The 27,416-nt window shown below is 51.8% G+C and overlaps 1 protein-coding gene across 1 annotated transcript in view; it reads left to right on the forward strand.

The window, feature by feature from the left end:
* Positions 1 to 4,405: 4,405 nt before the first annotated feature.
* The window catches only part of Scube1 (signal peptide, CUB domain and EGF like domain containing 1), a 124,896-nt gene continuing 101,885 nt past the window's right edge, over positions 4,406 to 27,416 (forward strand). Inside the window, 2 exon segments of the mRNA XM_028856745.2 lie at positions 4,406 to 4,590; positions 7,581 to 7,712. Of these exon segments, the coding sequence (XP_028712578.1) occupies positions 4,503 to 4,590; positions 7,581 to 7,712 (220 nt within the window). The 5' untranslated portion in view covers positions 4,406 to 4,502.

The following is a 27,416-nucleotide window of genomic DNA, read 5'->3' on the forward strand; positions in this document are numbered from 1 at the left end:
GGGCTGGGGACAGGGAACGACATAGTGAGGGAGGGGAGGGACTGAGCTGTGGCTCAGAAAAGGGGCAGCATGGCATGGGGAAACATGAATTGAGAACAGGGGGGCCCAAGGCCATCTCAGGGGGTCAGGAATGCTATGCTTATGTCTGGCCTTGAAAACTGGTGCCACCTCCAGAAAGCCAATGACGAGACGAGGGAGCGGGGAGGCCACGGGTGCAGCCTTGCCTGGTATGCGTGGGTGTGAGTGTGTGGCGGCAAGGCTCTGAGGAAGTACTGGTGGCCTCCGAGTGCAGTCTGCTATTCTGAGACAGCCATGGGCGGGCATGCCCAAGGAACAGTGGATTGAGTGAGACTGGATCTCGGTTTCCCCAGTTGTCAGATGAGCCCAAGCTGGGCTGTCTCCAGATTGTGTTTGCAGCTTTCCTGTCCTCACGTCTGTCCATCCGTGAACCTGAAGCCATAATTCAGGCACTGTGCCCCCCACTCCCACCTCCACCCCATAAAGTGACATGATGGTCCCCTGATGCACTTAGGCATCTCTGAGAAGCCCCTCCGGTATCATCCTGTCTCCTCTGCCCACTGAGAGTGGCAGGAATGGTTCCAAATATTCCAACAATTTGGGGAAAGAAAGTGGCAGATGGTAAAACCGGGTAAAACCAAAGTCAGGCGGGTAGGTTGTATGTACACTGCTATGATCTAGGCACCCTCTGGAAATCACTCTTCTCAATATTGGAACAAAACCAACTCCAAAGCCTTACAGTGAATAGTGTCCACGGCTGAAATCATGCCCCTCTGCCCTTTGATCTCTGTGTTTTATGAGCAGGCTGTACAGACCCAGGTTCAAACCCCACCTCTGACATTTGCTAGCTCTGTGATCCTGGACAGGCAACCTCAGATCCATTTTCTCAGGTGTCCCGTGGGGAGGGCAGCAATCTCTGCGTCACAGGAGTAGATGACAGGATTCACTAAAGTGCCCTAGTACCACACCAATACCCATGGATGCCCAACAGACATGAGAGGGGAAGAAGACACTGGGCCACAACTCCAGGCCATTTCAGAGTCTAGCTCACAGGCTCCTGGAAACTGAGACCCCCTCTGACAACCCAGCCCAGCCCAAGAAAGGACCTGTGTGGCCCAGGATCACACAGGGAACTGCAGAAAGGCCAGCATAGAAGAACAAAGGAGCTCACACAGCCACGGGAGGAAATGGTCATTTTCTTTTTATTCTTTCTTTTCTTTTCCTTTTTTTTTTAAGAAAAAGGGGCAAAAGCCCCAAAACTCATCTACATAGAGATATGGCATCTGTATAATGACATTTTAAAGTTGCAGAGAACATTTTATCCCAAAACACTTTCACAACTAACCCAGAGAACCCTTCCTGATTAAAAACTGTCCCAAAGGAAGACGTTTATAACAGTGGCTATTGCTACCTTTGAACCAGCGGGAGTAACTATACTGACCCTAACAAGAGCACAAAGACCTCTATATGCCGTGATCCTGAGGACTCCGGGTCAGTGTCTCATTTACTCCTCCGCAGAAGATGCCAGCAGCATCACTCTTCTGTTACTGAGAAGGAGGCTGAGTTCAGAAAGGTCTCATTTCATGCCTGCCTGGCTTTATCCTCCCACCAACTCTAAGGGGCCATTCAGGCTGAGGAACCCAAGCTGAAGGGATGCCAGCGACAGGGACACCACATAGGACTGGTCAGTGCTGACATTATGATCTGAGCCCAGGCCAGGACTTTCCTGTCATGGAGGGGTGAGGTGGGATCACAGAGGACCTACCTAGAAGGCAGAGGGGAACTGGGTAATTCCTCTCTCCTCCTTATCGGCAAACACCTTAGTGAACCGTCACCAGGGGGAGCCAAAGGGCCCCAAGTCTCAGGTCGTCTGCTCTGGGCACTCAAGATTTGGGGTTCTGCTGACCAGCCTGGCTTCCCCACGGGGCACAGAAAGTGGTGTTGTTCGGGGGGAGAGACAACAGCTGGATTCATTCTTAAGGACCCGGCACAGCCAAGTCACCTAAACAGAGCAATGGAAGTTCACAGCTGTTCTGTCTTGTTTCTGTTCATTCACTCGTTCACTCACTCGCTCACCATTCATTCATTCATTCATTCTTGGATTCACTTGACAATAATTGCTTCAACTCCCTTTGGGAACTGTATTCACAGACAAGGGCTTCAGGATCCCATTTTGGATGGAGACAGAGAGGAAACTGGGGGTGAGAGTGAGGAGTGTTCGTTTTCTGAGTCCGAAGGAGGTCTAGCATGGAGCTTATGGGGCAGCGACTGGAGTGTGCGTAGGTGGGGTTGAAGGCTGTCCTGGCAGATGGCATTGGGCTCGGGGTGCAAGCTGTCTGCCAGCCTTACCTTACTTGTGGTTGGTCTAGATAGGGCCTCAGTGGAGGGCACAGGTGCAGTGGTTGACACTCAGAGCACACACAGGTGGCTTGGGCATGAAGTAGCCCAGTCCGCTCCCCAAACCAGTGAGTGGCCTCTGCGTTCTCAGCTCAATGTGGAGAGGTGCCAAGACATCCTTTGACGGAGTCCTGATGTTAGGATGCTGACCCCATCTACCCACCCCACCCCAGTACCATCACACCAGCCTCCATCATGTCTTGCTTCTGCTCTGGGAAGCGAGCGTCTTTCTTTGCCCCGTAAGCCATCTCCTTGGTCAGGAAATTAGACACAGCTTCCTCCTCCTCCCCTCCTCCACCATGCCTCACATGCATGGTCTCCTAGAGGGAGTCACTTTTCTTTCCACACTTGAGGAACCTTCAAGGTTACTGAGGCGGCACACTGCAGATAAAATTTTCATATTATTGAAAGAGTCCCTACAAACTGTAGGGACTCCCAAACCATCCCTAGTCTCCATTCTCCCCTTAATATTGAAAGATAGAACCAGCAAGATCTTATGGCTGCTATTGTGTTTAGGGACACCTGAGTGGGGGTGGGAGCCCCTGAGGCAGACACATGGGAAAACATGGTGCTAAGAAGTCAGAGCCCCCTTGAAAACATTTCTCAGAAATAGATCGGTTGCCCTGATGTCTCATGAACGGGGGACGGGAAGGGAAAGAGAATCTCAAAGCCGTACAGCTGATAGAATAGGCATGGTAGCAAGGTCCCGCAAACTAAACTACATGACCAGGAACAACCAGGGAAAGAAAATGCATGCAGGGGTAGGGTAGGAGACCGATACAATAGAAGCCAGGGCCCCACTTCCTCCCTGATCCTTTCTGCACAATGTGGGCATGGATCCCTTGTCTCAGCCTCCAGCCCGGTGCCACAAGCCCACGGGAAATCTGGCTGGCAGCAGGAGATGAGAGACATGGATTTAGCCTTCTGGGGCCTTGGAGGTGGCTGCAGACTGTGTGTTGGGGGCAGGGAGCCCGCGTGAAGGGGAACCGCTGGGTGCAAACAGCGCAGGCAGAGTGGACAAAAAGAAAAGTCTGGTCTTTGAGTCTGGAGAGCAGGAGAAAACAGGAGCTCTTATTGGTGGTTGTCAAGGAGATGGGCCTTGGGGTTTGCTGAACTTCTTCAGCGTCCTGCCTCCCGAGCAGAGAGCGGCCATTGAGTGCTCGCCAGGCCTCAAGGCCGAGGGGTCAGGTGTAGACCCCGAGCCGGGAGAGACTCTGGGCCAGGGTGACCACGACGCTAGGGACACCCGCCTCCTCCAACCCCCTCACCGCCCCTGCTCCCCGCAGGGCCTGTCACCCGAGAACCTGGGCTTGGCGGAGCAACAAGCATCTCGGGACAGAGAGGCTGCTCAACCGAGCCGGATCGCGCGTCCACTCCACGGGAACACGGTTCCAGGGGCAATGCCTGGCTGTCCAAGACAAGCACTTCTATAACCATTGTCCTCGGGACAGTACTGAAAAGTTCCTTTGATTTTTGTACATAAATTCTGAAACTATCTTGGAGAGTTTTCCATGCCTGCTAGTGTGCGGCTGCCCAGGCAGCACTTGGCACCCATTAGGGGCTCAATAAATGCCTGTGGATCGGCAGCGTGCACCGAGCATCGCCGTCACTAGCCCTGGGTGCCTCTGGGCCTCTCTCCACCTCTATTTCCCTGATTGTGTTGTGTGCCGGGCAGAGGGGTGCCGCGCCCGAGGAACAGCCACCCCGTTCCTTGGAGACCCAGGACATAGAACGGGGCTCGCAAAGGGCGGTTTGGGGACCAGTCCCGGCCCGGGTGACATCCTGCACCGGGACTCCAGCTCGCCGGGCTCCCACCCCCCACCTGCCGCCCGCCCCGGGAGAGGGGGCGGGCCCAGACTCCCGCAAGCCACGCCACCCAACGCCCACTGGACGGCCTCCCGCGGAGCTCCGCCTCCCGCGGCCACGGGCCAATGAGCGCGCGGCTGTCAGCTCGTCCTGCGCGCCGGCTGGGTGGCTCCGGAGCCCGAGCGGTAGCGGAGCTTGCTGCAGACAGGAGCGCTCGCGGAGCGGCCGCTCGGTGCGTCCCGTGCCCCGCACGCCCGCACCCGGCGCGGCCCGCTGCGAGCATGGGCGCGGCGGCCGTGCGCTGGCACTTGTGCGTGCTGCTCGCTCTGGGAGCGCGCGGGCGGATGGTGGGGGGCAGCGGGCTCCCAGGTAAGCGCGAGGACCCGGGTGACTGAGGCGCGCGGGGACCTAGGGGCTGCCACCCCGCGCCGTCGGAGGCTGCCCCGCGCCGGGTCCTGCCTCCTTGCAAAGTAACTTCTGGGAGCGCCCGGGGCCGGCGGGGGCGGGGTGGGCTGAGGCCCCGGGAGGGGAAGCGGGAGGCTGAAGGAAGAAAGGAAGAGCAACGGCCGCCTGCGGGGCCCGGCATGCGTACGGAGACCGGCGGGGACCCCCCAGAGCCGAGAGCAACGCTCCCCCAGGGCCGAGGGCTCGGCAGCTGCCATATAGGAGATACCCAGAGGTGGCCAGAAAGGACGCTCTAAGACTGGAGGGGAGGTAGAGAGATGGAGGGACAGACGGACAGGAGCCGAGGAGCAGAGGGAACAGACAAAAGGGCCCAGGAAGAAGCCCTGAGAAAGACAGCCGCGGGAGGGAAGAGGGGAGAGGAGGTAAGGGAGGGGAGCGAGGAGGCAGTGGACAGCGGGAAGGAGGAAGGCAGATCAAAGGACGGAGAGGAGGAGACAGATGGACACCAGAAACGGGAGGACTCGGAGGGGCGGCGCCGAGGGAGGGGACCGAGGGAGAGAGGAAGGATGGAGATGTCTGGGAAGAGATGGACAGATGGACTGTCAGAGCGGAGGGGGAGAAGAGATGGACAGACATAGGGAAGGAGGTGGATGGGGAACACGAATCACAGAAGAAACCAGGACTGCATGTCGAAGACATCAGAGAGAGGGGCCAATATAGGCACCGAGGGAAGTCAGCAGGTCAGGGCAGACGGAGCTGCTAGGTGGGGGTGTCTCTCCCTGATCTGAGTTCGCTGGTAGGCGCTCCGGGGCAGAGCTGCACACCCAGACTCTCTTCACATCTCCAGTGTACTCCCCCTTGTTCTCCTTGGAAAGGGTGGGGGAGGGTCCTGCCTTGCTCTCCCTCTAGCTGGGTCTCCCGAGGTCTGTTTGTTCCTGAGTGTCCCACAGCAGATCCAATGCCAGGGAGTTTATGCTAGCTACTTCACCATAAGCGCTGAGTTTTCTTCCATGCCCCATTCCAGAAACTATTGGGGTTACTAGACATGTCTGTGGGCATTTCTCCCTCTCCCCTCCCCCAGGCTTTGGGGTTCTTCACCTTTGTAGGACTGTCCTGTGTGCCTCTCCCTTCCTCTCTGTCCTTCCTGGCGTCTGTCTGCCCCTGCCTGCCCCCCAGGAGCTGAGCTCACAAGAAACAAAACCAGGGTTGAAGTGAGCAGCCTGCGTTAGAGCGCTGTGCAGAGATTTGAGCACTGTGCAGAGATCTGGAGCCTGGCTCAGCCAGGCTCCCCTGCTCCCAGGCCAAGTTTATAATTTGAAAGACAGACAGCCCCACTCACCCCTTCCAAACTTCTGTGTTTCCATCTCACCTACCTAGGTGGGAGATAGAAGGGATCTCAAACTCCCAGGGAGCTTTCTGTCCCTCACTCTTTCGCCCCGACCTATGGGAAGTAGGAAGATGTCTCTTAAAGGCACCCTATGTGGTCTGGCTCTCTCTAGAGTCCTGCCCTTGAAGCACTGGTCCCTCTGTGGCCAGCTCCTCAGAAAGCCCCTCCCCCACACGCTCCCCCACTGGCCCTGGAAAGCATTCTCTGGATGACTAGGCTGCCTGCCTCTGGGCTCTTCCCTACTGCCTTTGGGCACCTGTAGAGGCGGACTGCACACTTGAGCACACTGGCTGGCCTTGGGAGGGATGCTACGTCTGTGTACATGTGAGTGCCTGTATTTTGCATGTGCGAGTGTGTTCAGGGAAGAGTCTGCTGTGCTTCTTGTCAATGTCTCTCTCCCCTCTGGTGAGCTGGAACCTTGGAGTCTAGAGTGAGGAGGAGAAGCCTGGGTATGGGTGGGGCACAGAGCTAGAGCCCAATGTCCAGCCAGGGGATGAGTTCAAAGTGGACATTCTTGGGCACCATGAAGTCTAGGGTGAGGCCAGATGGATGAAGAGACGGGGACATTTGGAGCCTCCCAGGGGGACTGTCCTCAGGGCAGCTGCTGAAAATCCCTTGCCTGCTCACCTGAGTCCTTCTGCCTGTCCATCTGTGTGGTGGTCACAGCCAGCTGGAAGGAGACGGATGCCCAGACAAGCTTGTGTGTGATGGGGTCTAGTCCTGGAGCATGTATCACTGGTCTCAGATTCCCCGTCTAAACCTAAAGTTCTGGCTGTTCCCTGAGTAAACTCAGAGCAAGTGAGGGAACAGGGAGAGGGAGAGAGAGATCAGGCCTGTGTACAAAAGGCCTTGTTCATCGTGTAACCATGACCGCAGCTTTCTGTATTTATGTACCGGGGCCAGGAGGTGGGGTGCACCGATGCCCTCTGAGCCTGGATGGTGCTGGGGTCTAGAAGCTGGGCTATGAGAATTGGCTTTCTGAGGCAGGGGCCTCAGTTAGCAGGGCGAAAGGCAGATCTATGGACTCTGCTCTGGTTTGGGTCCTGGGAGATAATCCACAGTTCCACTGTCTTGGGGCTCCATGGGACCTCACATCCAGGTCACCTGCGACCCCCATGGATGGCCACTGCTCAATATTTGCATGCCATTCTGCCTTAGCTTCCTCATCTGCAACCCAGAGGGACTGGATTTAAGTTCTTCCAAGGACTCTTTTGGAATGAGGCGTGTGGAGGGTGGGGATGATGCCTGTGGGGAGACTAAGATCCACAGAGGGGTTTTTCTTTCTGGTGTCCCTGGCCTTCAGTTTCTCCATATCTTGAGTGAGGGTAATGGCCATACCTAATGGGATTGTTAAGAAAATCAAGACCAGATGTGTGGTGAGATGTGCCTGGCACAGAGAAACTGCCTCAAGGATGCTAACCAATTGCTCCTTGTCGCACCAAATTGCTACGTGACTGTTCATGTCAGTTACCCCAGTGGTCAGTGGGAGGATGGGGGCATGAACTTCCGGCGCGGTCTCAGAGGTCTTCCTAGCACGCCTCACCTGCAGTTTCCCCTCCCCCCACAGGAGCCGTGGACGTGGATGAGTGCTCAGAGGGCACAGATGACTGTCACATAGATGCCATCTGCCAGAACACACCCAAGTCTTACAAATGTCTCTGCAAGCCCGGCTACAAGGGAGAAGGGAGGCAATGTGAAGGTGAGTTCTCTCAGTCCTCCCCACCACACGGGGGCCAGAGGGAGGTGCCCGAGGCCCGCCCGCCCGCCCTGTGGTATACAAAGGTGATGTCCCTGCATCCCAACACTGGGGACATAGACAGCTTGGGTTCTGTCAGTCTTATGCTTCTCAGAGGCCTGTGGGCTTCCAGGAGATATAGCTGGTCACCTGGAGGGTGAAAGGTGGAAATGTAGGGTGCCTGGCTTTCACCTAAGTTTTAGCGCTTTTATTTCTTGAAGAAATCAAGGTCGAATGACTATTTGTGTGTCTGGCCCTGAATACATATGGGAGCCAGTAAAGGCCCAGGGTGACTCCTCTTCCGTATCCTTAACTTCAGACTCCAGGCTGCCCTGTGTAGCCTGTAGCTTCCACAGAGGGCCCTGCCTCTGAGTGGACTGGGCTGTAAGAGTGGCTGAGTTGGCACTCCTCTTTCTAGCCCCAGATCTTAGACAGAGCCTGTGCTACAAGCCATCCATCCGTCTGTCCAGCCTCTCCCCACTGCACCTGGGGTTCTGGGTTGATGGTTCAGAAGTAGGAACCCATTCCCCAGGGCAGGCAGTGCATGCCTGAAATCCCAGCACTCAAGAGTCCAAGGCAAGCCAGGTGTGGTGGCACACACCTTTAACCCCAGCACTCCGGAGGCAGAGACAGGCGGATCTCTGAGTTTGAGGCCAGCCTGGGCTACAGAGTGAGTTCCAGGACAGCCAAGGCTAAACAGAGAAACCCTGTCTCAAGATAGATAGATAGATAGATAGATAGATAGATAGATAGATAGATAGATAGATAGACAGACTATAAAGAGTTCAAGGCAAGTGAATCTATAGGGCTGAGGCCATCTTGGGCTACACAGTGGGTTTGAGACTAGCCTAGGCTAGATCATTAGATCTCAAAAAATGAAAGAAAAGAAACTGCACCCCTCACAGAGCAAAATGAAGCCTCTGTGATACTGGGAGCCAGGAGTCGGAGCCAGGTGGGATATCATCCCATAAAGATCTCATGGTCATTTTGACCCCATTCAAAGTTGGGCAGAGCTTGGGTACTGGGGTCTAAAAGTTATTCTCCCTGAACCATGTCCCCCACCCCCGACCCAGACCTTCCCATCCACCCTCAGTGGACAGAGGAAGGTCAGATGAGGCAGGTGTTGGCAGCAGGGGCCACGCAGAGAGGACTAAAACCCAGAGTTTCTGGTCCTTCGTCTTGGCCCACCATCAGCTCAGTTTTCAGTGTGGGGTTGCATTGGGAAAGCATTGCGTGTCAACAGGATGAGGTTCTGCCCTTTCTAACCAGGCTCTGCAGAGTCGGGGCCTTCCAGTGGCCCAGCACCCCCAGGAATAGTGACATCACTGACCCATTGCTTTTACTCAGCTCCTGCAGCCTGAACAGGTTGGCATCTCCTTGGGTCCTGCTTTGTGTCGGCGCCTTGCTGGCCGGCTTGGGCCCCCAGGAGCTGCAGGGGGAAGCTAGTGTGACCCACAGACCTCTGGGAAGTGGCCAGGCAGCAGGCAGGGAGAGCAGGTCATGTGCAAAAAGTTTGGTGGGATGGTCTGGCCTGGCTGCTGGCAGGAACGGAGGGTATGTAACTCAGTGGTCCAGGTGGTAGAGTGAGGGCGTGTGTGTAATTTCTGACCCGCTCCTTGTCCTTGAGACCCAGTGTTCTAGCAAGGGAAAGCCATGATTGGCACAACCCTTCTGCTGACTGAAGCCACTGAGCTGGCCTGTCCTTCTCACAGCTCAGCTCCTGCCTTCCTCTGCTCTCAGGGTCTCACCATCTTCTGCCTGGTTCCTCTGAAGCCCTTCAGAGCTCAGCGGAAACTCCCCATCCTGATGGAGTCCCAGGCTGAGACCTTGAACTCCTACCTCTATCTCTGGGATCACAGGTGTGCATCACCACAGCTGGTTGATCAAACCCGGGGTTCCCTATAGCTAGGTAATCACGCTACAACTGAGCTATGTCCCAGCCCAAGAGCCAGACTCACATTCCCAACCCCCTCGGCCACCTGGCTCTGTGGACCCTTTTGCCCACAGCTGCTCCAGAAGGAAGTTTGAGTGCCCTGTGGGAATACATATGCACCCATCTGCATTCAGCACCCATTATGTTCCCAGAAGCCCCTCGGGTGCCCATCACTGCTACTTTCCTGACTCTGGGTTCTAATTTCATGTCTTGCTCCCCAACCTTGTTTGCTGTCAGCTGGGAGTCAGGGCCATCGTTGCTGTCAAGCCATGTGCCTCCTGCTGGGCCCCCAGGAACTCAGGAGCACCTCCCTTACAAAGTCTATCCAATCTGCTCCCCACTCCTGGGGCAGAGCCCGGCGCTAGCCCTCGTTTGCGTCCAGTCCCCATCCAAGACTGGAGTTCCGATGAGCAATCTGTGAGGCCCCAGTGAGTGGGGCGTGGGGAGCGTGGGAGTTGCTAGGACGATCCTTGCTGTGGTGGTGCCATTTGACCCTGTGTCATGGCAGAAGAAAGCAGGGGCTAGCCTGGCCTCCATGGGGAGCCTTGTTTGCATATCCACCCCCCTCTGACAGAAATAGAGTGATGATTTGCCCGCAGCAAGCATCAGTGTCTCCTTTGGCTCTTTGGACCCAAACTGTTCCCCACTCACCCTGAAGACCGGGCGGACATGGTGCAGTGTGTGAAGCGCACCTGCCTTGGGACCTAGCGCCCAGTGTTCAACATGCAGATGAGTGGGTTAATCACCACGCTGTGCTTCAGAGTAGCTGCAAGCTCCAGGGGGTTGTGAATGGTGAAGACCTTTCAGAGTCCCTCAGTGCCACATACCTTGGAGGTGACACTCATGGTATGGTACAAGTGTCCCTGCACTTCAGTTGGTGGTGCCCTCGGGGCTAAAGTTGTTTATCAGTGGCAATCTTAAATCCGAGTGCATGCTGGCTGGCCTGGGTTCTGAGGGCCTGGGTGGAGCCATCCTGCTTCCCTTAGGTGTCTTATTCCTCGAGACTCACACACAGGCATTGGTTGGTGTCAGCACAGCCTGCTGGAACATTAACACATGGGCTGTCGGATCTTCTAAGATGGCTACCCCAGAAGACTGCACACACATCTGGAGGGACTAACAGGCCACATTCAGGGTAGCCTGAGGGAGCTCAGAGACCACCCAGATGTTTATTTCCTGGTTTAGATGGTCCAGGGACCATCTGAGAGAGAAGAACCTTGCCAGGATTGGGAGGAAAGCCCAGGTGTGGTGGGCCATTGCTGTGGATCTGCTGTGGTCCCTGCTGTCTGTCATGTTCTGAATGGTCGCTATTCAGCTGAGCAGTCATTAAAGAATAGATGTTGAGGCCGGGCAGTGGTGGCGCTCGCCTTTAATCCCAGCACTCAGGAGGCAGAGCCAGGCGGATCTCTGTGAGTTCGAGGCCAGCCTGGGCTACAGAGCGAGATCCAGGACAGGCACCAAAACTACACAGAGAAACCCTGTCTCAAAAAAACAAAAATAAAATAAAATAATAAAATAAAATAAATAAAATAAAAATAAAAAAAAAAATAGCTGTTGAGCCAGATTGCCGGGATTCACATCTCGCCTGTGTGTCTGGGCAAGTCAAGTCACTCAACCTGTGTGTACAGTGAGCATCCTTCTAGCAGGCGCTTTGTAGAAGGCAGGCGTTAAGTGCGTTGAAGTATTTAAAGCATGAAAGCATAGCCTGGCATGTCGAGTGTAATACACAAGCCTTGGTGGCTGTTGTTGTGGCGATGGTGGCAGGGCTAGCAGGTGATGATGAGGCGGTGGGGTTTTTGTTTGTTTTGTTTTATTTTGTTTTCCGGTTTTTCATTTTTCAAAACAGGGTTTCTCTGTGTAGGTTTGGTGCCTGTCCTGGATCTCAATCTGTAGCCCAGGCTGGCCTTGAACTCACAGAGATCCACCTGCCTCTGCCTCCCGAGTGCTGGGATTAAAGGCGTGTGCCGCCACTGCCCAGCAAGGTGGTGTTTCGTTTTATTTTGTTTATCTTTTTTTTGCAATGCTGAGAACCAAACCCAGGGTTTTGTGGAAGCCACATGACAAACGCTGTACTATGAGCTACACCCTCTGCCGAGGGCAGTGCTGTGGCTCATAGTGCTATTGATGATGAAGGTGATATTGATAATGGTGGATATGGTGATACTGATTTAGATGAAGGTTGGGGTGACAGTAATGACTGTGACCTTGGTGAGGGTGGTGGTGACTGACGGTGGTGATGGTGAGGGTGAGGGTGAGAATGATATTAATGACATTAGTGACTGTGATATGGATGGTGGTGGTCATGGTGATGGGGTGAGGGTGAGGATGATATTAATGACATTAGTGATTGTGATATGGATGATGGTGGTCAGGGTGATGGGGTGAGGGTGATGCTGATGATGGCGATTGTGATTCCGATACTGATGGTGATGGTGGTGATGGATGAGGATGACGTTGAGGCAGGGTCCATTTTTGTTTCATTATCACTTCATCCCGCTGATGTGTTAATACTGGCAGAGGGCTTTGCTGTGGGCTGACGGGGTGACTCTGAGGTGAGGGACTTGCTGAGGACAAATGGGGCTGCTTCCGGCTGCTGTAAAGGTGCTGGTGAGGCGGAAGGGTTTTCTCTGTGACTTGTGATCTGATGGAAGTGAGCTTGTGGGTATAGAAAGTTGGAAAAGGCATCATAGGACTCCCAGGTGGCCCCTGATATTGACAGGTGACTGCTCCTGGTGGCCTTTTCTAGACCCACTCAAGCCTCCATTTTAAGGCCTGCCATACTGCAGTGTATGTTCCTGGGCTCCTCCTGGACCTGCCTCAAGGCCTGTGGCTGTCACCTTTTAGATTTCCATCCCAGGAACCTAGCTGTGGAGGATGGAGGGGGTGCCCCCAGGACCACCTCCTCCCAGAAACTTTCCCTGGTTCCCACACAGCTGAGTTGCCACCCGCTGTTGTCCCTCCTCAGAGCCTGTCTGTCTCTCTAGGTTGTGATGTCCCACGCCAGTCCCCTGATGCTGGCCCAAAGCTGTTGTCGGAAGGCAGTTAGCAGCCCAGGGAAGGTCAGGGAAGGCCTCCCTGAGCTTCACAGGCTCTGAAGACTTGCAGATGAGGAGACTGGGGCCTTGACTGGTGTGGACCAGTGACAGAGTTCATCTGGGGAAACTGGGTCCAGAGAGGTACGTCTTCAGACAGGTTGATCCAGCTGAGAAGCTGCAGCGGCTGAGTCCAGCCATCAGCCACAGGGTCTCATTTCTCAGCACTGAAGGCTGTAGGGAGAGGGTTCCCTGGCTGTGCAGTGATGGAGGAGGTTATAGGACCCTTTTCTCTACAGTTGTTCCCTGGAGACAGGCGTATGACAGGTTCACTAGAATCACATCATCCATGGGATAGATAGGAGGCCCTCACCTCACCCAGGTCTCTGCCCAAACACTTTAGGCTTCTGTTTTCGTTTTTGTTTGTTTGTTTTTTTTAATCCTCCCCTCCTTAATGTCCCCCCAGCTGCTTGCTTTTTTTTTTCCTTCCTCAAACTCCAGCTCCGTTCTACCCTGGGACCTTTGTACACTATCTCTCAATCCCTCCTCCCTTATCTAAGCAGGTCCATCTGCATCTCATGGGGCCCTTCGGACACAGACCTTTTGGAGGCCATGGGGGCCGGCCAGCCCTGCACCAGCGAGCCCCCCTGTTCTGAATTAACCGGGCCTGTTGGAGCTCATTCTGCCAGAACAGCACACTGGGGCCAGGAGGGGGCAACTCATCCCCTTTAAATGCTTCAACTCATTTACCCTTAATCGCCTTGTTTTCATAGACATTTGCGAAGGAAAAGGACCAAATTATAGCTTGAATTGGGTCTTACTAATCTTAATTAAAAGCTCTCGTTTATAATCAGGACCAGGCCTGAAACGAGGAGCAAACCACCCTCAAATGGCTTGTTTAAATAACCGAGACCTCCCCACCACCACCCTGCTAATGGCTGTTTAGTCTGAACCCACGGCACACATCGCCCTTCTATATATGTTTAATTTTTAGACCATTCATTCAAGCCGTTTATTCCTCTCGCAAGTTTCAACTCAGGCCCTTTTCAAAATGCTGTAATTAAAGCTCTTGGGGGAAATGAGATTTTGTTTTGGCCACAGTGTATTAAATATATTACTATTTTCCTTTTGGTGTGTGTGTGAAAAGAAAAAAAAATGACAACCATTAGAAATCGCAAAATTAGCATGTATGTAATGAATGTAAATAATCACTTCCTGGATTTTATATCCCTGGGGTGTACTTGTCAATCACTAAAGTTAGGTAGATTACAGAGCATGTCATTAAAGGGTTTTAACCAAACTCTTAATAACACACCCAATGATTCATTTAGTTTATCATTAAGGAAAAAAAATCTAAAACCAATTGGCCTTTGTAGCAAATAATGGCCAAGGCCTTATTAAGTCATTTCCATCGTGATTATAGCATACTTCATTAAAACTCTAGGTAGATTTTTTTTTTGCTTGGGGCAGGGGAGGCTAGGAAAGAAGGGGGGGGTCGAGCAAGGGAGAATTCTCCTCCCCTTAAGTCTGAAAATGTGCAATTATGCATGCTAATGTGTGTGCTGCCCGAGATGAAAGCTAGGGGATCCAGCCGTTCGGGTCCGGTCGGCCAGCGGGGCAGGAGGATTCTGGATGAGACTTCAGGCTCCCAGTTACTTATTCCCAGGTAGCAATTAAGTGGTGTTCTCATTCCATTCCTGTTTCTGTGACAAAATACCCTGATGAAAAGCAACGTGGGGAGGAAAGGGCGGATTTTAGCCTACAGTTCCGGGGCACAGTCCGTCATTGTGGGGAAGTCAAGGCAGAAACTCAGCTAGTCAAGCCACGTCCGTCCACACTCAAGAACAGAGAGACCGACGCCCCCCTGCCGCCTGCTTGCTTGAGGATGAGGCAACCCTCTCTACTCTAACGCAGTTCAGGGCCCCAGACCAGGGAATGGTGCTACCCACAATGCGCTGGGCCTTCCCACATCAGTTAACATTTAGAACAAATCTCCACAGACAAGCCAAAGGTCACCTTGATTTAGACAATCCCTCACTGAGACTCTCTTCCAGGTGATTCTAGGTTGTGGCAAGACAACAGTTAAAACTAACCAGCAGGGGTAGGGCAGGGGCTGGAAAGATAGCTCAGCCTTTAAGAATGCTTGTCGCTCTGGTAGAGGACCCCGGTTCAATTCCCAGCATCCACACGGTGACTCACAATCTTCTGTAAATTCCGGTTCCAGGGGATCCAACGCTCTCTTCTGGCCTCTGTGGACAGCAGTCACACATGTGGCTCACGTACATACATGCAAGCAAAACACTCAAGCACATACATTAAATCTTAAAAGACAAACAAAAAACTTAGCCAGCACAGGCAGGCTTGCTTGTGACGGGTCCCAGTCGATGGCAGTTTAAGTCACTTGGAGAATTGTTGGTGCCCATGACCATCTGAGCAGGGACAATGAAAACCTTGTACACTTGGTTTCATATTGGAGGCAAGTTCACCTCAAATGTAGGCTCTGGCCCCGGGGTGCCTGGAGTGTTAGCTGTGGGTCTTCTCACCGTTTCTCACCGTCCGGCTTTGTGCTGGGCTCAGGTATGTTTCCTGGTCACAACCTCACCGACAAACAGGAGGCTGGAAAGAGACCAAAGGAGTTAGGGAGCAGCAGAGAAACAGAGGCAGGACTCTGTGGAGGTGGAGAAGAGAAAGTGGATATCCACCCCTGCCTGGAGAGGAAGAAAGGGGCCTCGGGGTGTGTGTGTGTGTGTGTGTGTGTGTGTGTGTGTGTGTGTGTGTGTGTGTGAAAGGGGCTGGGGGTGGAGAGTGTTCTTGGAGGAGGTGCCATCCAAGCCACGCTAGGAGGGTGGAGCAGAAGTAGGTCTCTCAGGGTTGCCTCCAGCTCTGAGGCCAGTGGACGGAAGAAAGCTCAGAGGGGGTTCACTGATGCCTGAAATTCTGCAAGTGATGGGTTTTTCCTCAGTCTGCCTCCCTTGGCAACGGGAGCAGCAACCCCTGCCTAGGGGTATGCATTTGTGTAGAAGTTGTAGGGGGAGCCGTCTCCCTCTTGGGCAGCAGTTCTCAATCTGTGGGTCTCGACCCCTCGGGGGGTCACATATCAGAGAGCCCATACATCACATTATGATTCATAACAGTAGCAACATTACAGTTATGAAGTAGCAGCGAAATAATTTTATGATGGGGGGGGTCACCACAACATAAGGAACTGTATTAAAGGGTCACTACCCCGAAGGTTGAGAACCCACTGCTCTAAGGTGTGTTGAAGGCGGCCTCAGAGGCTTTGTGGTTTGGGTTCTTCCCTTTAAAACGTTTCCCACCTGGCTTCCCACCCCCGGGGTCTCCTGTCCCCCCAGGCGGCAGCCCTTCCCAGCTCTGCCCCTAGGCCCTCTCACCTCCTCGGCTGCTTCTTATTACAGTGGCTGTATTTGTGTTTCCATCAGAGGAATGCTAACCAGAAAAAAACCATTATTTCTAAGAAAATAAACTGTGGGCTTGTTGGCCTTTGAGAGCTACTGAAATGGATATGGGCCTTCCCCAAAGGCCTTGAGACAAAGAGTGCCGGGGCCTTGTGTATACGGGCAAGGTCAGGGGGTCCCAGAGGTTGTCCTGGCTGGGTCCTGCAGATGGATCCAGGCTGCAGCCCTGGGAGGAGCAGGGTTGTAGCAGCTGTGGTTGCCTGAGGCTTCAGACCTGGGCTCCTAGCAGCTGCCAGGGTGGATCTTTCCCATCCTTCCAGCGCCTCCAAGATGCACCCTTCTCTCAGAGGACCCAGGCCTTCTTCCCAGGTCTCCCTTCCTTGGGAAGGGGTATAGAGCTGTGAATGGACCCGTGGAGTCCAGGGTTTCCAGCCTTGCGGGTCTCTCAGGCCCCAGCATACTGCCTGCCAAGCTCAGAGAGAGGGCCAGTGGGTCCCAGGCCCCTTGGACCCCACTATGAGAAGCTCCTCCTTCAGGGAACGCCCCACCCGAGAAGTCACAAATGCTGTTGGACCTTCTCACTGCTGGTCCCACTGGAAGATCTGGACCTCACTGGGTCCTGTTACTTTCTCCCTGAAGCCAGGCTGGCAGCTCCCTGTGGCCAGGGTCCAGGCTGAGGGTAAGCATAGTCACAGAAGGAAAGCAGGCAAGTGTCCAGATTCCCAGTGGATACCATGGCCATGAAGCTCTGGTCCGCTAAGACATGGGGCTGCCCTTGGATGGCTTCACCCTGATTAAGGGCACCTCCAAAGCTAGCCTGCTTGTGTTGGGGTTTTGGCTTTGCAGCGAACTTGCCCTGTGAGTAGGGAAGTGGAAATGGTCTTTCCTACCTGGGCCTCACTGAAGATTTACTCAGTTGCCATGAGGGGTCTCCTCTATTACTGCTATTATTTGGGGTGGGCAGGCAAGGGGGCGGGTGTTAACACCTTCCAGGGATCTGGAAGAAAGAAAGCCCATCCACACAGGTCTGCTCAACTCAGCCCCAGGTGGCCGCCTGTCTGCAGAGGCTGCTGCAGGGACAGAAGGCTGATCTGGGAGTCCTGGGCCTAAGCTGCCATCAGCTCCGGCTTGCTGATGCGCTCGGTGTCCACGACTCCCTCTGGACTCTCAGTTACATCTCTGTGCAAACCATAGAACGTGGATCAGCTCTCTGGCTCGGAGCTGGGACTTCAATGCTAGCACCTGTGTGGCTCCTGATGCTATGGGGGCTGGGTTTGGAGCCCCTGAAGAGTCCTACCTTTCAGAGTCTGCAGCCCTGCAGCCCCACCCCTACCCCCCCCACCCCCACCCCCTGTCTTGCCAAAGAAAGGAGAGAACGGTTGATAACTACTGGGATCCAGTTTGTAAGAGGCAAGAGAGAGCACAGGGCTGGCCGAGCCCCCAGGCTCTCTTCACTGCCACCCCCAGACACTTCCAGGGCTCAGTTTCCGGCAACTAGTGTTTCATGAGGTCTTGAGGCCAGAACTTGGAGAAGAGCACCAAGGGAGGGTTTAGGGTATTGTCGAGGGAGAATTGCTGTAATTTGCCCATCCTCTTCCCATGGCTTGGTAGAGACACCCCTCTGATCTTGGAAGAATGCACCCCACCATGAACCCAGGCTGAGCAGGTGGCATGGAGGCTGGTTCAGCCAGAGGTAGTGGTACACACCTAAAATGCCAGTACTGGGAAGGTGGAGGAAGAGGAAGGTCGGAGGCCAGCCTGGGCTACATAGCAGAAACCTGTCTAAAAATACACAGTACCAAGCGACCACCCTCGTGGTCCTCCTGCATCCAGGCAGAAGCCAGAAGGCCGGCTCTCTCAGGGGATAAATGCGGCCAGAACACTGGCTTCTCTTCAATTAAAAAATGGGTATTATTGCCCGGTTCTGTGATGCGAGTGGGACTCGTGCCACAGCGTGCCGGGGAGGACGGAGACACAATGGAGTCTGCTCTCTCCTCTCGGTTTTCTGTGGGTTCTGGGAAATCGTGAGCTATCTGTCTCACCGGCCCCTTCTCCTTGTTTTCAAAACCGCTTTGTGGAGAGAGTCGGCAGACCGCAGAGTTGAGCCATGTCAAGTCTACAAGCCAATGCCTTTTAGTGAACCCACAGTTGCTCGTTGTCACAATCGGTCTGGAAACTCCGTATTTCTTAGCCACTACCCCCACCCCCCGGTTTGCGGCCCCTGTAATCACTGGACACGATTGGTATACATTCTGTCTCTAAGCCGGCCTGTTCAGGAGATGCTTTGTGGATAGGATCACATAGTATGTGACTTTTTGTGACGAACAGTGTTTTTTTTTTTTTTTTGGGAAGTCAGGCAGCCTGGCTGAGTTCCTGGTTCTGTTGGCTTTGGTAGTCTTCGTTTTCCTTAACCTAAGGTTAAGATGATAGCACCCATCTCTTGGAGCTGTGCTATGTGCAGGACCCGCGTACTGGGCCTGCGCTGTTCCCCCGCATCGAAAGGGCCAGTCAGTGGAAGTGACAGCCGGGTTGCTTGTTCATTCACTCAGCATTCAGCCGATGTTCATGGCATACACTCTGCCAGCTTCTGAGGCTCCGACTGAACAAGATACAAGTCCCCGTGGACTGGCAGCTTCCGTTCTCACGGTAATGTTGGTGTCTATAGGTTGGGGAACTGGGGCCCAGTGTAGGAGGAGGGGGCAAGCTAGAGGGCAGGCAAAGCTTCAGAGGCAGCAAAAATCCCAAGGCAGGGTGATTAGGAGCCTGGGCTGGGGAAGGTGCTCCAGGCACAGAGAGCTGCAGAAGAATACTTAATGATGGCCAGAAGCCACATGGGGCACTGGAAGAGGTCACAAAGTAGCCGCAACCCCATGGTTATCTCGGATCTCAGAGCAGGGTAGGGAGACCCTCACTCCCTCTGGCTGGGCCGTGGACATTGTACACAGTTAGGAATGAGAAAGTATATAGATGGGTGTTGGTTTTGCGTGACCTTTGACCTCTCCTGTAATTAACTGCTGGGCCCACTTCTGGCATTGTCTCTGCAGAAGAGAAACCTGATCGATGGATGCCAGGGGTCCTCAGAGAGCTGGTCTCATTACTCAGTCATTACAGACCTGGAGCTTAACCCCGCACCGCCGGAGACAGGGGGACTTAATCCTTCCTGCCAGGCAGAAACTACCTTCCCGAGAGCGTAATTAGCCAACAAACTGGATTAAGATTTATTCATCAATAAGGACTCAACTTCCTAAGCCATACATCTCTCCTAGAATGGACGTCTATCTAAAGAGGGCTTGGTTTTCCTAAAGCCACAGACAAAGGAGAGACAGGCTAGCTCCCAGTCGGGGACAGTCGCTTTGTTAGAACATTGGGGCTTCCCTTCCGGGAGGAATGTCTAGAAAAATGCCAATCAGGGGGGAGTAAGACCTTATCATTAGTGGCCTCTGGGAGTGTAAGTGTGGTTGCTTTCAAAGTCCTCCTTTTAAGGTTTTTCATCAGCCTTGATTTAAAACGGGGAAAAAAAAAAATTGTCCTGAAACAGTATTAAAATAAGAAGGCACTCAGATTCACTGGGAAAGAATCTTCAAGAACCTGGACACCACAGAATAAATATATATTTTATAAGGCAGTGAGAATCAATTTTGAATTAAGTGGAGAAAAAAAAATCCATGTCTTTTGGGATCCACCCCAGTGCTGCCTGCACAGGACCATGGCTGTGGGGTGATGTTTGTGCTGACATTTTAATGTAGGAAAAGCAGGACCATGTGATCTTTGAAAACTCCCGTAATGCACAGGTCCTGTGTTGGTGCTCTGTTCAATGTTGAAAACTATCTTCCACTAGGAATTAAGTTTTCATTAAAAGGGGTGAGATGGCTCACAGAGTGAGGGTGACTGCTGCCAAGCCTGATGAGCTGAGTTCGATTCCTGAGACCGACATGATGGAAGGAAAACACAAACTCCTTCAAGTTGTCCTCTGACTTACACACACACACACACACACACACACACACACACACACACACACAAAACAAATGTAATTAAAATTTTTTATCACACACAAAAAATAAAGAGATAAATGTAATAAAAATTTAATCATTAAATTTTTTAATTAAAAAAAAAATCTAAGGGTTGGGGATTTAGCTCAGTGGTGGAGCAAGGTTCAGTCCTTAGCTCCAGAAAAAAAAAAAAAAAAAAAAACTAAGACAAAGGAAGAGCAGAGATGGACAGTGAGCTGATGAACATATACATGTACCTACAGGTGTGCCATATACATGTACCTACAGGGGCACACACATACACACACTAGAAAGACACCAGCCATGGGGTTAGGATCCACCCAAACCCAGTATGATCACTTCTAAACTTGAAAACATATGCAAAAAAAAAAAACCCACAAAAAACCAAAAACTTCTTTTAAACCAGGTCATAGCCTCAGGCATTGAGTGTTAAGACCTAGACACATCTTCAACCCACAGCAGTCCTTTGAAAAAAACCATCCTAGCCAGGCAGTTGTGGCCCACACTTTTAATCCCAGCACTCGGGAGGCAGAGGCAGGAGGATCTCTGTGAGTTCGAGGCCAGCCTGGTCTACAGAGCGAGTTCCAGGACAGCCAGGACTGTTACATAGTGAGAACCTGTCTGGAAAGAGAGAGAGGAATGGAGGGAAAGAGGGAGAGGAAGGAAGAAAAGAAGAGGAAAAGCATCCTGAGTCCCTCTGTCCCTCTGTCCCTCTGTCCCTCCTTTCCTTTGCCTCTGTGGATCCACCCGCCTGTCCTTCCTCTGGCTCCAGCAATGTTTTGTTTTGTTTTGTAACAAGCTGTACTAGCTGGTTTTGTATGTCAACTTGACACAAGCTAGAGTCATCAGAGAGGAAGGAGCCTCACCTGAGGAAATGTCTCCACAAAATCCAGCTGTAAGGCATCTTCTCAGTGATCAGTGGGAGAGGGCCCAGCCCATGGTGGGTCGTACCACTTTGGGCTGGTGGTCCTGGGTTTTATAAGAAAGCAGGCTGAGCAAGCCAGGGGGAGCAAGCCAGTAAGCAGCACCCCTCCATGGCCTCTGCATCAGCTCCTGCCTCCAGGTTCCCACCCTGTTTGAGTTCCTGTCCTGCCTTCCTCCAATATGAACAGCAATATGGAAGTGTCAGCCAAATAAACCCTTTCCTCCCCAAGGATGCTTTTTGGTCATGGTGTTTTGTCACAGTGATAGAAACCCTAAGACACAGATCTTACTATTTTGGCCTTGCTGGCCTAGATCTATCTCTGTAGCCCAGGCTGGCCTCGAACTCACAGAGATCCACCTGGCTCTGCCTCCCGAGTGCTGGGAACAAAGGCGTGTGCCACCACTGCCCAGCTCTCCATAAGCCCTTAAACCCGGGGCTGGTGGCTCCTGGGTGTGGTTTGCACTGAGTCCACCTGCTTACACGGGGATCTTTCTTGGTTGCTTCATGCTTCTCTCACAAGGAGGAGGCTGATATGGTTTGGTTTTGAAGCAAAGTCTTGCTGTGTAGCCCAGAGTGGTTTCAAAGTCACGATCCTCCCGCTTCAGACTCTGGAAGGGTGGGATTACATGCTACTTTACCCGACTTCATGAAATGATCATAAAAAATAAAACCTCAAGGTACCATTAAGAAGTCAGAGGTTTGCATTGTGAGCCAATGTCCTTCCTTCTGGGTACTGGAGATCGTGCAGGCCAGCGCAGGAGCCTGCAGGAGCATGCCAGGCCTGGAAGAGGAGGGATCATTCTCAAAGATGCTCAAGAGTGGGAGGGGCCCAGGGATGAGGGCAGCAAAGCTCCTTTGCTCTTCAGCCCATTGGCATCTGTTATGACCGTCTCTATGGAGAGTCAATGGGAGGAAGTTTCTAGACCTCATTTCAGTGGCTGCTCAACAGTCATTTTATTATATCTTAGAGTGTGATGCTTAAACTATTTATCATCCCAGTAGTAAAAAGGTCCCTCTCAATCACGAGACACAGACAACAGGCAGAGATTGAAATTAGGCCAAACCAATTGAGTCAATTATCCCCAATCAGGAGAAGGGGTGTCCCCCCTGTTTGGAGACCTGCGGATGCTCAGATCTCACCACCACTGAACAGCTGGTTTAATTGTAAGTTATAGACATGTTGGCCCTATAATAGATTGTGTTTCTCTCTCTGTTGGCACCTAGGCAGCTCAGCTGTGTTTGTGGCTCGCCTTTTGCAATTGTGCTGGCATTGCCAACGGTATCACTGACCAGTGTCGCCAACCCATCTCATTTGTTTCTGTCTGTCTGAAACCTGCATTTCTGGAAATCCTATTGCAGTTGTCTTTAAGCTGCTTGAAGGGAATGGGTGAAGAGAAGTTTGGATAGATGGATGGGTGAATGTTCATACGTTGGACATAAAGAGGAATGGGTAGGTGGGATGTGCATGTGCATTTGGAGGGTGAGTGTTAGCATCGATGAATCCATGGGTGGGTGGTTAAGCATTTGGAGGGACATATGAGGGAGTAGATGTGTGGATGCATGGTCTTTTAATTAAAGAGAGGACTGCGTATGGCCGAATGTGTTGATGGATGGGTGGATGAAAGGATGAATATTTGAATAGGGGTGAATACTTGCCTGGATAAATGGATAGGTACATAGGTGACTGGTGAATGGAAAGATGATCAACCGAGTTATATATTAAGTATGTTTTAGCATAAATGGATAAATGGGAGAAGGGCTGGGTGGGAATTTGAGTAGCTATGCCATAGAGTGTACAGACAGATTGCTAGCAAGAAGAGGTGGGTCGGGGCTGAATGGATATATGGCTGACTGGCTAGTGGCTGAGCAGATGGAAAGGCATGCACACGTGTGTGGATGATGCAGGATGGACAGGTGGAAGAGCAGAGGCGTGAGCAGCACTTGGATGGCTAGGTAACACTTTCCCAGGACACAGTAGAAATATGCTAAGGATGAAATGCTTGTCTGGACCATTTTCCCCAGGGTTGGCCTGTGCTAGGGACAGGGGGGGTGAGCTGTAGAGTGACTGCCGCCGCCTACGTGCCTGCAGCTCCGAGCCTCCACCGTGACCATCGTAAAAGCAGCCCAAGCCGGTGACGCACGCTCCCCAGCACTCGAGCAGACCAGCGATCTCTGGGTTAAGGCCAGCTGTCTACAGAGAATCCAAACAAAAAAAAAAAAAATGAAAAAAAAAAAAAAAAAAAAAAAAAAAGCAATAAAGAATGCCCAAAAAACAAAAAGCCTTTCCCGTCTGCCACCCAAGTCTCGTACCCACCGGGGGGCCAACAGCAGTTGCAAGTGACGCAGGCTGCTGGGATCGGGCCAGTCTCCAGCTTGATGGAGGGAAGCAAAGAGGGAAAGGATGTGCTTGGGGGATGCTGGGTCATTCGGTGAGAGGTGATGCTTATGCCGGCAGGCAGTGGAAGGAAGCCTGTTACCATGGTAAAGACGTAGAACGAGCACACTTAGGTGTACCAGGCTTTCTTTTCTTTTGGGCCACCAACCAGCTCCCAAATCATGACATGGAGACTTATTAGTTTTAAATGCTCGGCCTAGCTTAGGCTTGTTTCTGGCTAGCTCTTTTAGGTTAAATTAACTTGTTTCTCTTTATCTGCCTTTGGTGTCAGGACTTTTTACCTTCCTTTCTTTCTGTATATCTTATTCTTACTGCTTCTGTGCCTGGTTTCTTACCCCATTCATTCTCTTCTCCTCCTCCTTCTCTCGTCCTTCCTGAGCCTAGATTTCTCCTCCTACTTATTCTGTGCCTGACAGCCCCATCTATCCTCTCTCTGTCTAGCTATTGGCTGTTCAGCTCTTAATCAGGCCAATCGGGTGTCTTAGGCAGGCAAGGTGAAACAAATGCAACATGTCTTTTCATAATTAAACAAATGCAGTATAAACAAATGTAACACATCTTTACATTGTTAACAAAGGCAGCAGAAACAAATGTAACACACTTTTACACAGTTCAAGTAATATTTCACAGCATAACATGCACTTGACTACAACACATTTAGAAGCCAGTGATCTGTGCTGTGACTCCACACTGAGTAATGGAGAACATGTAGATAATGATCCTTGACTGTTACCACCTGCTCCAATCAGTAGCTCTGTTCCTATTCTCAATAGATGAGCAGAGAGACAGTGGATTGATCTTTTGCCTCCACAAGGATACACACTGTATCTCCAGACCACCCACCCCCCCCATGTTCCCTCACCATTACCCTCAAGTGCTGGAGTCACAGGCACAGATCCACCTGGCTTTTTCTTTAAAACCTGTGTTGTAGAATATTTAATTATGTCAAGATGTGTTACATTTGTTTATGCTGTGGAATATTACTTGAACTGTGTAAAAGTGTGTTACATTTGTTTCTGCTGCCTTTGTTAACAATGTAAAGATGTGTTACATTTGTTTATACTGCATTTGTTTAATTATGAAAAGATGTGTTGCATTTGTTTCACCTTGCCTGCCTAAGACACCTGATTGGCCTGATTAAGAGCTGAACAGCCAATAGCTAGACAGAGAGAGGACAGGTGGGGCTGTCAGGCACAGAATAAGCCTTTTTAGGAAAGGCCATTCTTGGTATCTGAGATATGGAAGAAAAACAATATGGCCTGTGATTGGGGAACTCCAGAACTGTGCAGCCTGGTGAATTAAAGCTGGGTTGCATTGTCTCAGGAGTGTAAGTCCAAGACCTAGGAGGTGTGTTTAGCGTGATGTGTGCAGGGTCAGAGCTTCAAGCAGAATCTGAAAGCAATGGCTATCCCTCAGTAGCCATAACACCCCGCTCCCATTCTATAAATCTAAAGTCTGACATCTTCCTTTAATGTTATTTAGACTACTAGGTATATTTAAAGATGATTTAGAGATGTTGCAGACTCATTTCTGCTCCCCAGCTGGCACAGGTGAGGCAGAGCATCATGACTCTGAGACCTTTGGGGACCCCTATCTTGTCCTTCTGGCTGGCTGGCTGGCTGGATACCAGGATAGGCTTGTGTAATACGCTCTTTTCACGGGTTATTGCCTTTGCTCTTTGGAGTATCTGTGCTATGCTTAATCACTCCCTAGATGAATCGGGAGTGAGGGAGAGAGCTCCTGGATTTCCAGACTAGTATCCCTATACTAAACATCAAATGGCTATGCCATAGTTCCCCTGTACCCCAGCTGGTGAGAGCATGGGTCTCGGGGGTTCCCTGCCACACTCCAGGCTTGGGGTCAGTCTTCCCACCTTCTGCTAGAACTTCACCCCAGACTCCCACTGCTGGCAGACACAGGAGGAAATGCTTCTTCTGTGTCCCGAGGATCACTCTCAGTTCAGCTCTGACATGCTCCCTCTCTATAAAGGTCATCCTAGAGTGTCCATGAAGGCTGGGCTCAGTGTAAGTGGGAGGCATTGAGCCCAGGAAGTATTTGGAAGTGGGGTGGCCACTTCCTAGCAGAAGCATCAGGGCCCCAGACCACAGCTGGTAGGGTCATTCTGTGCCTGGAAGCCATCCCTGAGAGGTCAAGGCTGAGCTTGGGTTCCCTGGGGATCCAGAGTCAGGTTTCACTACTTAGAACCCCACTCGCATCCCTTCCAGGTGTGTGGCCTTTGGCAAGGTTTTAGCCTCCCTCCCTATTCAAGGTTCCTTCAGTGCACAGTGCAAGCAGACTGGGATTGAGTCCCTGTCTTAGTCAGGGTCACTATAGCTATGATGAAACACCACCACCAAAGCAAGTTGAAGAGGGAACGCTTCCACATTGTAGTCCATCACTGAAGGAAGTCAGGACGGGAATTCAAACAGGCTGGGAACTTGGAGACAGGAGCTGATGCAGAGGCCATGGAGGGGAGCCGCTTCATGGCTTGCTCCTCAATGGTTATGGAGCAAACTTAATGGGTTGTTCAACTCACTTTCTTACAGAGCCCAGGACCACCAGCCCAGGGATTGCATCACCCACAATGGGTTAATTAGTGATTGGGTCAATCACTAACTAAGAAAATTCCCTACAGCTAGATATTATGGAGGCATTTTCTTGATTGAGGTTCCTTCCTCTCAGATGATTTCAGCTTGTGTCCAGTTGACCTAAAACTATCTGCCACAGTCCCTGTGAGGACTTCAGAGGTAATGGCATACAGTCTGGCCAACTCCTTGGGCGTAGAAGCAGCTCATTGAATGTTAACTAGACATGTTCTTCTTTTTTCTGGAACCCCAGAGCTGATAGCCCTTTGACCCCTGCTGGGAAATGTTGAGAAAAGACTTAAAACAGCAGAAAGAGTGACCTTTACTAGAGCTATTGACCATTGTTTATGAGACAGAAGTCTTTGTTATAACAAGGAAGCCCGAGCAGCTGAAGGCCAGGCCTCGGGCCATAGGGAAGGCAGCTACAGGAGGGGGGGGGGTCAGTGGACATTCTTTCATTCCAGAGATGACACTTTTTGGTGATGGGCAGAGTTTATTTACTTGGTCTCCTTGCTTCAAAGGAGCCAGTTTTCATGGATGCAGAAGCATCCCATATGTTGGCAGTGTTGGCAGGCTTTAGAAGGAGCCAGAGCCAGGCTTGATGCTTACCTGCTTCACGGTGGCAACAATTGGAAGCCCCCACCTCTCCCCCACCCCACCCCCACATCACAATATGACTCTTTTCTAAAAACTGGTGGTCAGCCTTGCTGCTGAGCCAAGATCTTTTCAAATAACTCTTCCATCCCTCCCAGGAAACTTTAATGAGAATCTGCTGAGTTATCCCCTGTTCCAATTTCATTTCTGGTGTTGTGAATTTAAAAAAATAAAATAAAATTAGCCGGGCGGTGGTGGTGCACGCCTGTAATCCCAGCACTCGGGAGGCAGGGGCAGGTGGAGCTCTGTGAGTTCGAGACCAGCCTGGTCTACAGAGCTAGTCCAGGACAAGCCCAAAACCAAAAAAAATTAATTAATTAATTAAAAAAAATTATCCTGACAGAAAGCAGCTTGAGGGGAAAGTGGTGTTATTCCTGCTTACAACTCCAGGATGTGGTCCATCATCATGGGGAAGTCAAGGCAGGCACTTCAAGCATCTAGTCACATGACACCCACAGACAAGAGCAGACAGAAATGAGTGCACAATGCTTGCTCACTTGCTTGTGCTTTGCTTGATTTCTCTGCTCTTGTTCAGCTCAACCTCCTGCCCAGGGAATGATGCCACCCACAGTGGGCTGGGTCTTCCCATATCAAACTTCCTTAAGACAACGCCCCACAGACGTGCCCACAAGTGAACCCAGTGCAGACGATCCCTCATTGAGACTCTCTTCCCAGGTCATCCCAGGTTGTCTCAAAAGTTGAAAAAGCTGTCACA

Source organism: Peromyscus leucopus, chromosome 20 (genome assembly GCF_004664715.2).
Source record: "Peromyscus leucopus breed LL Stock chromosome 20, UCI_PerLeu_2.1, whole genome shotgun sequence".
NCBI classification, from domain to species: Eukaryota; Metazoa; Chordata; class Mammalia; order Rodentia; family Cricetidae; genus Peromyscus; species Peromyscus leucopus.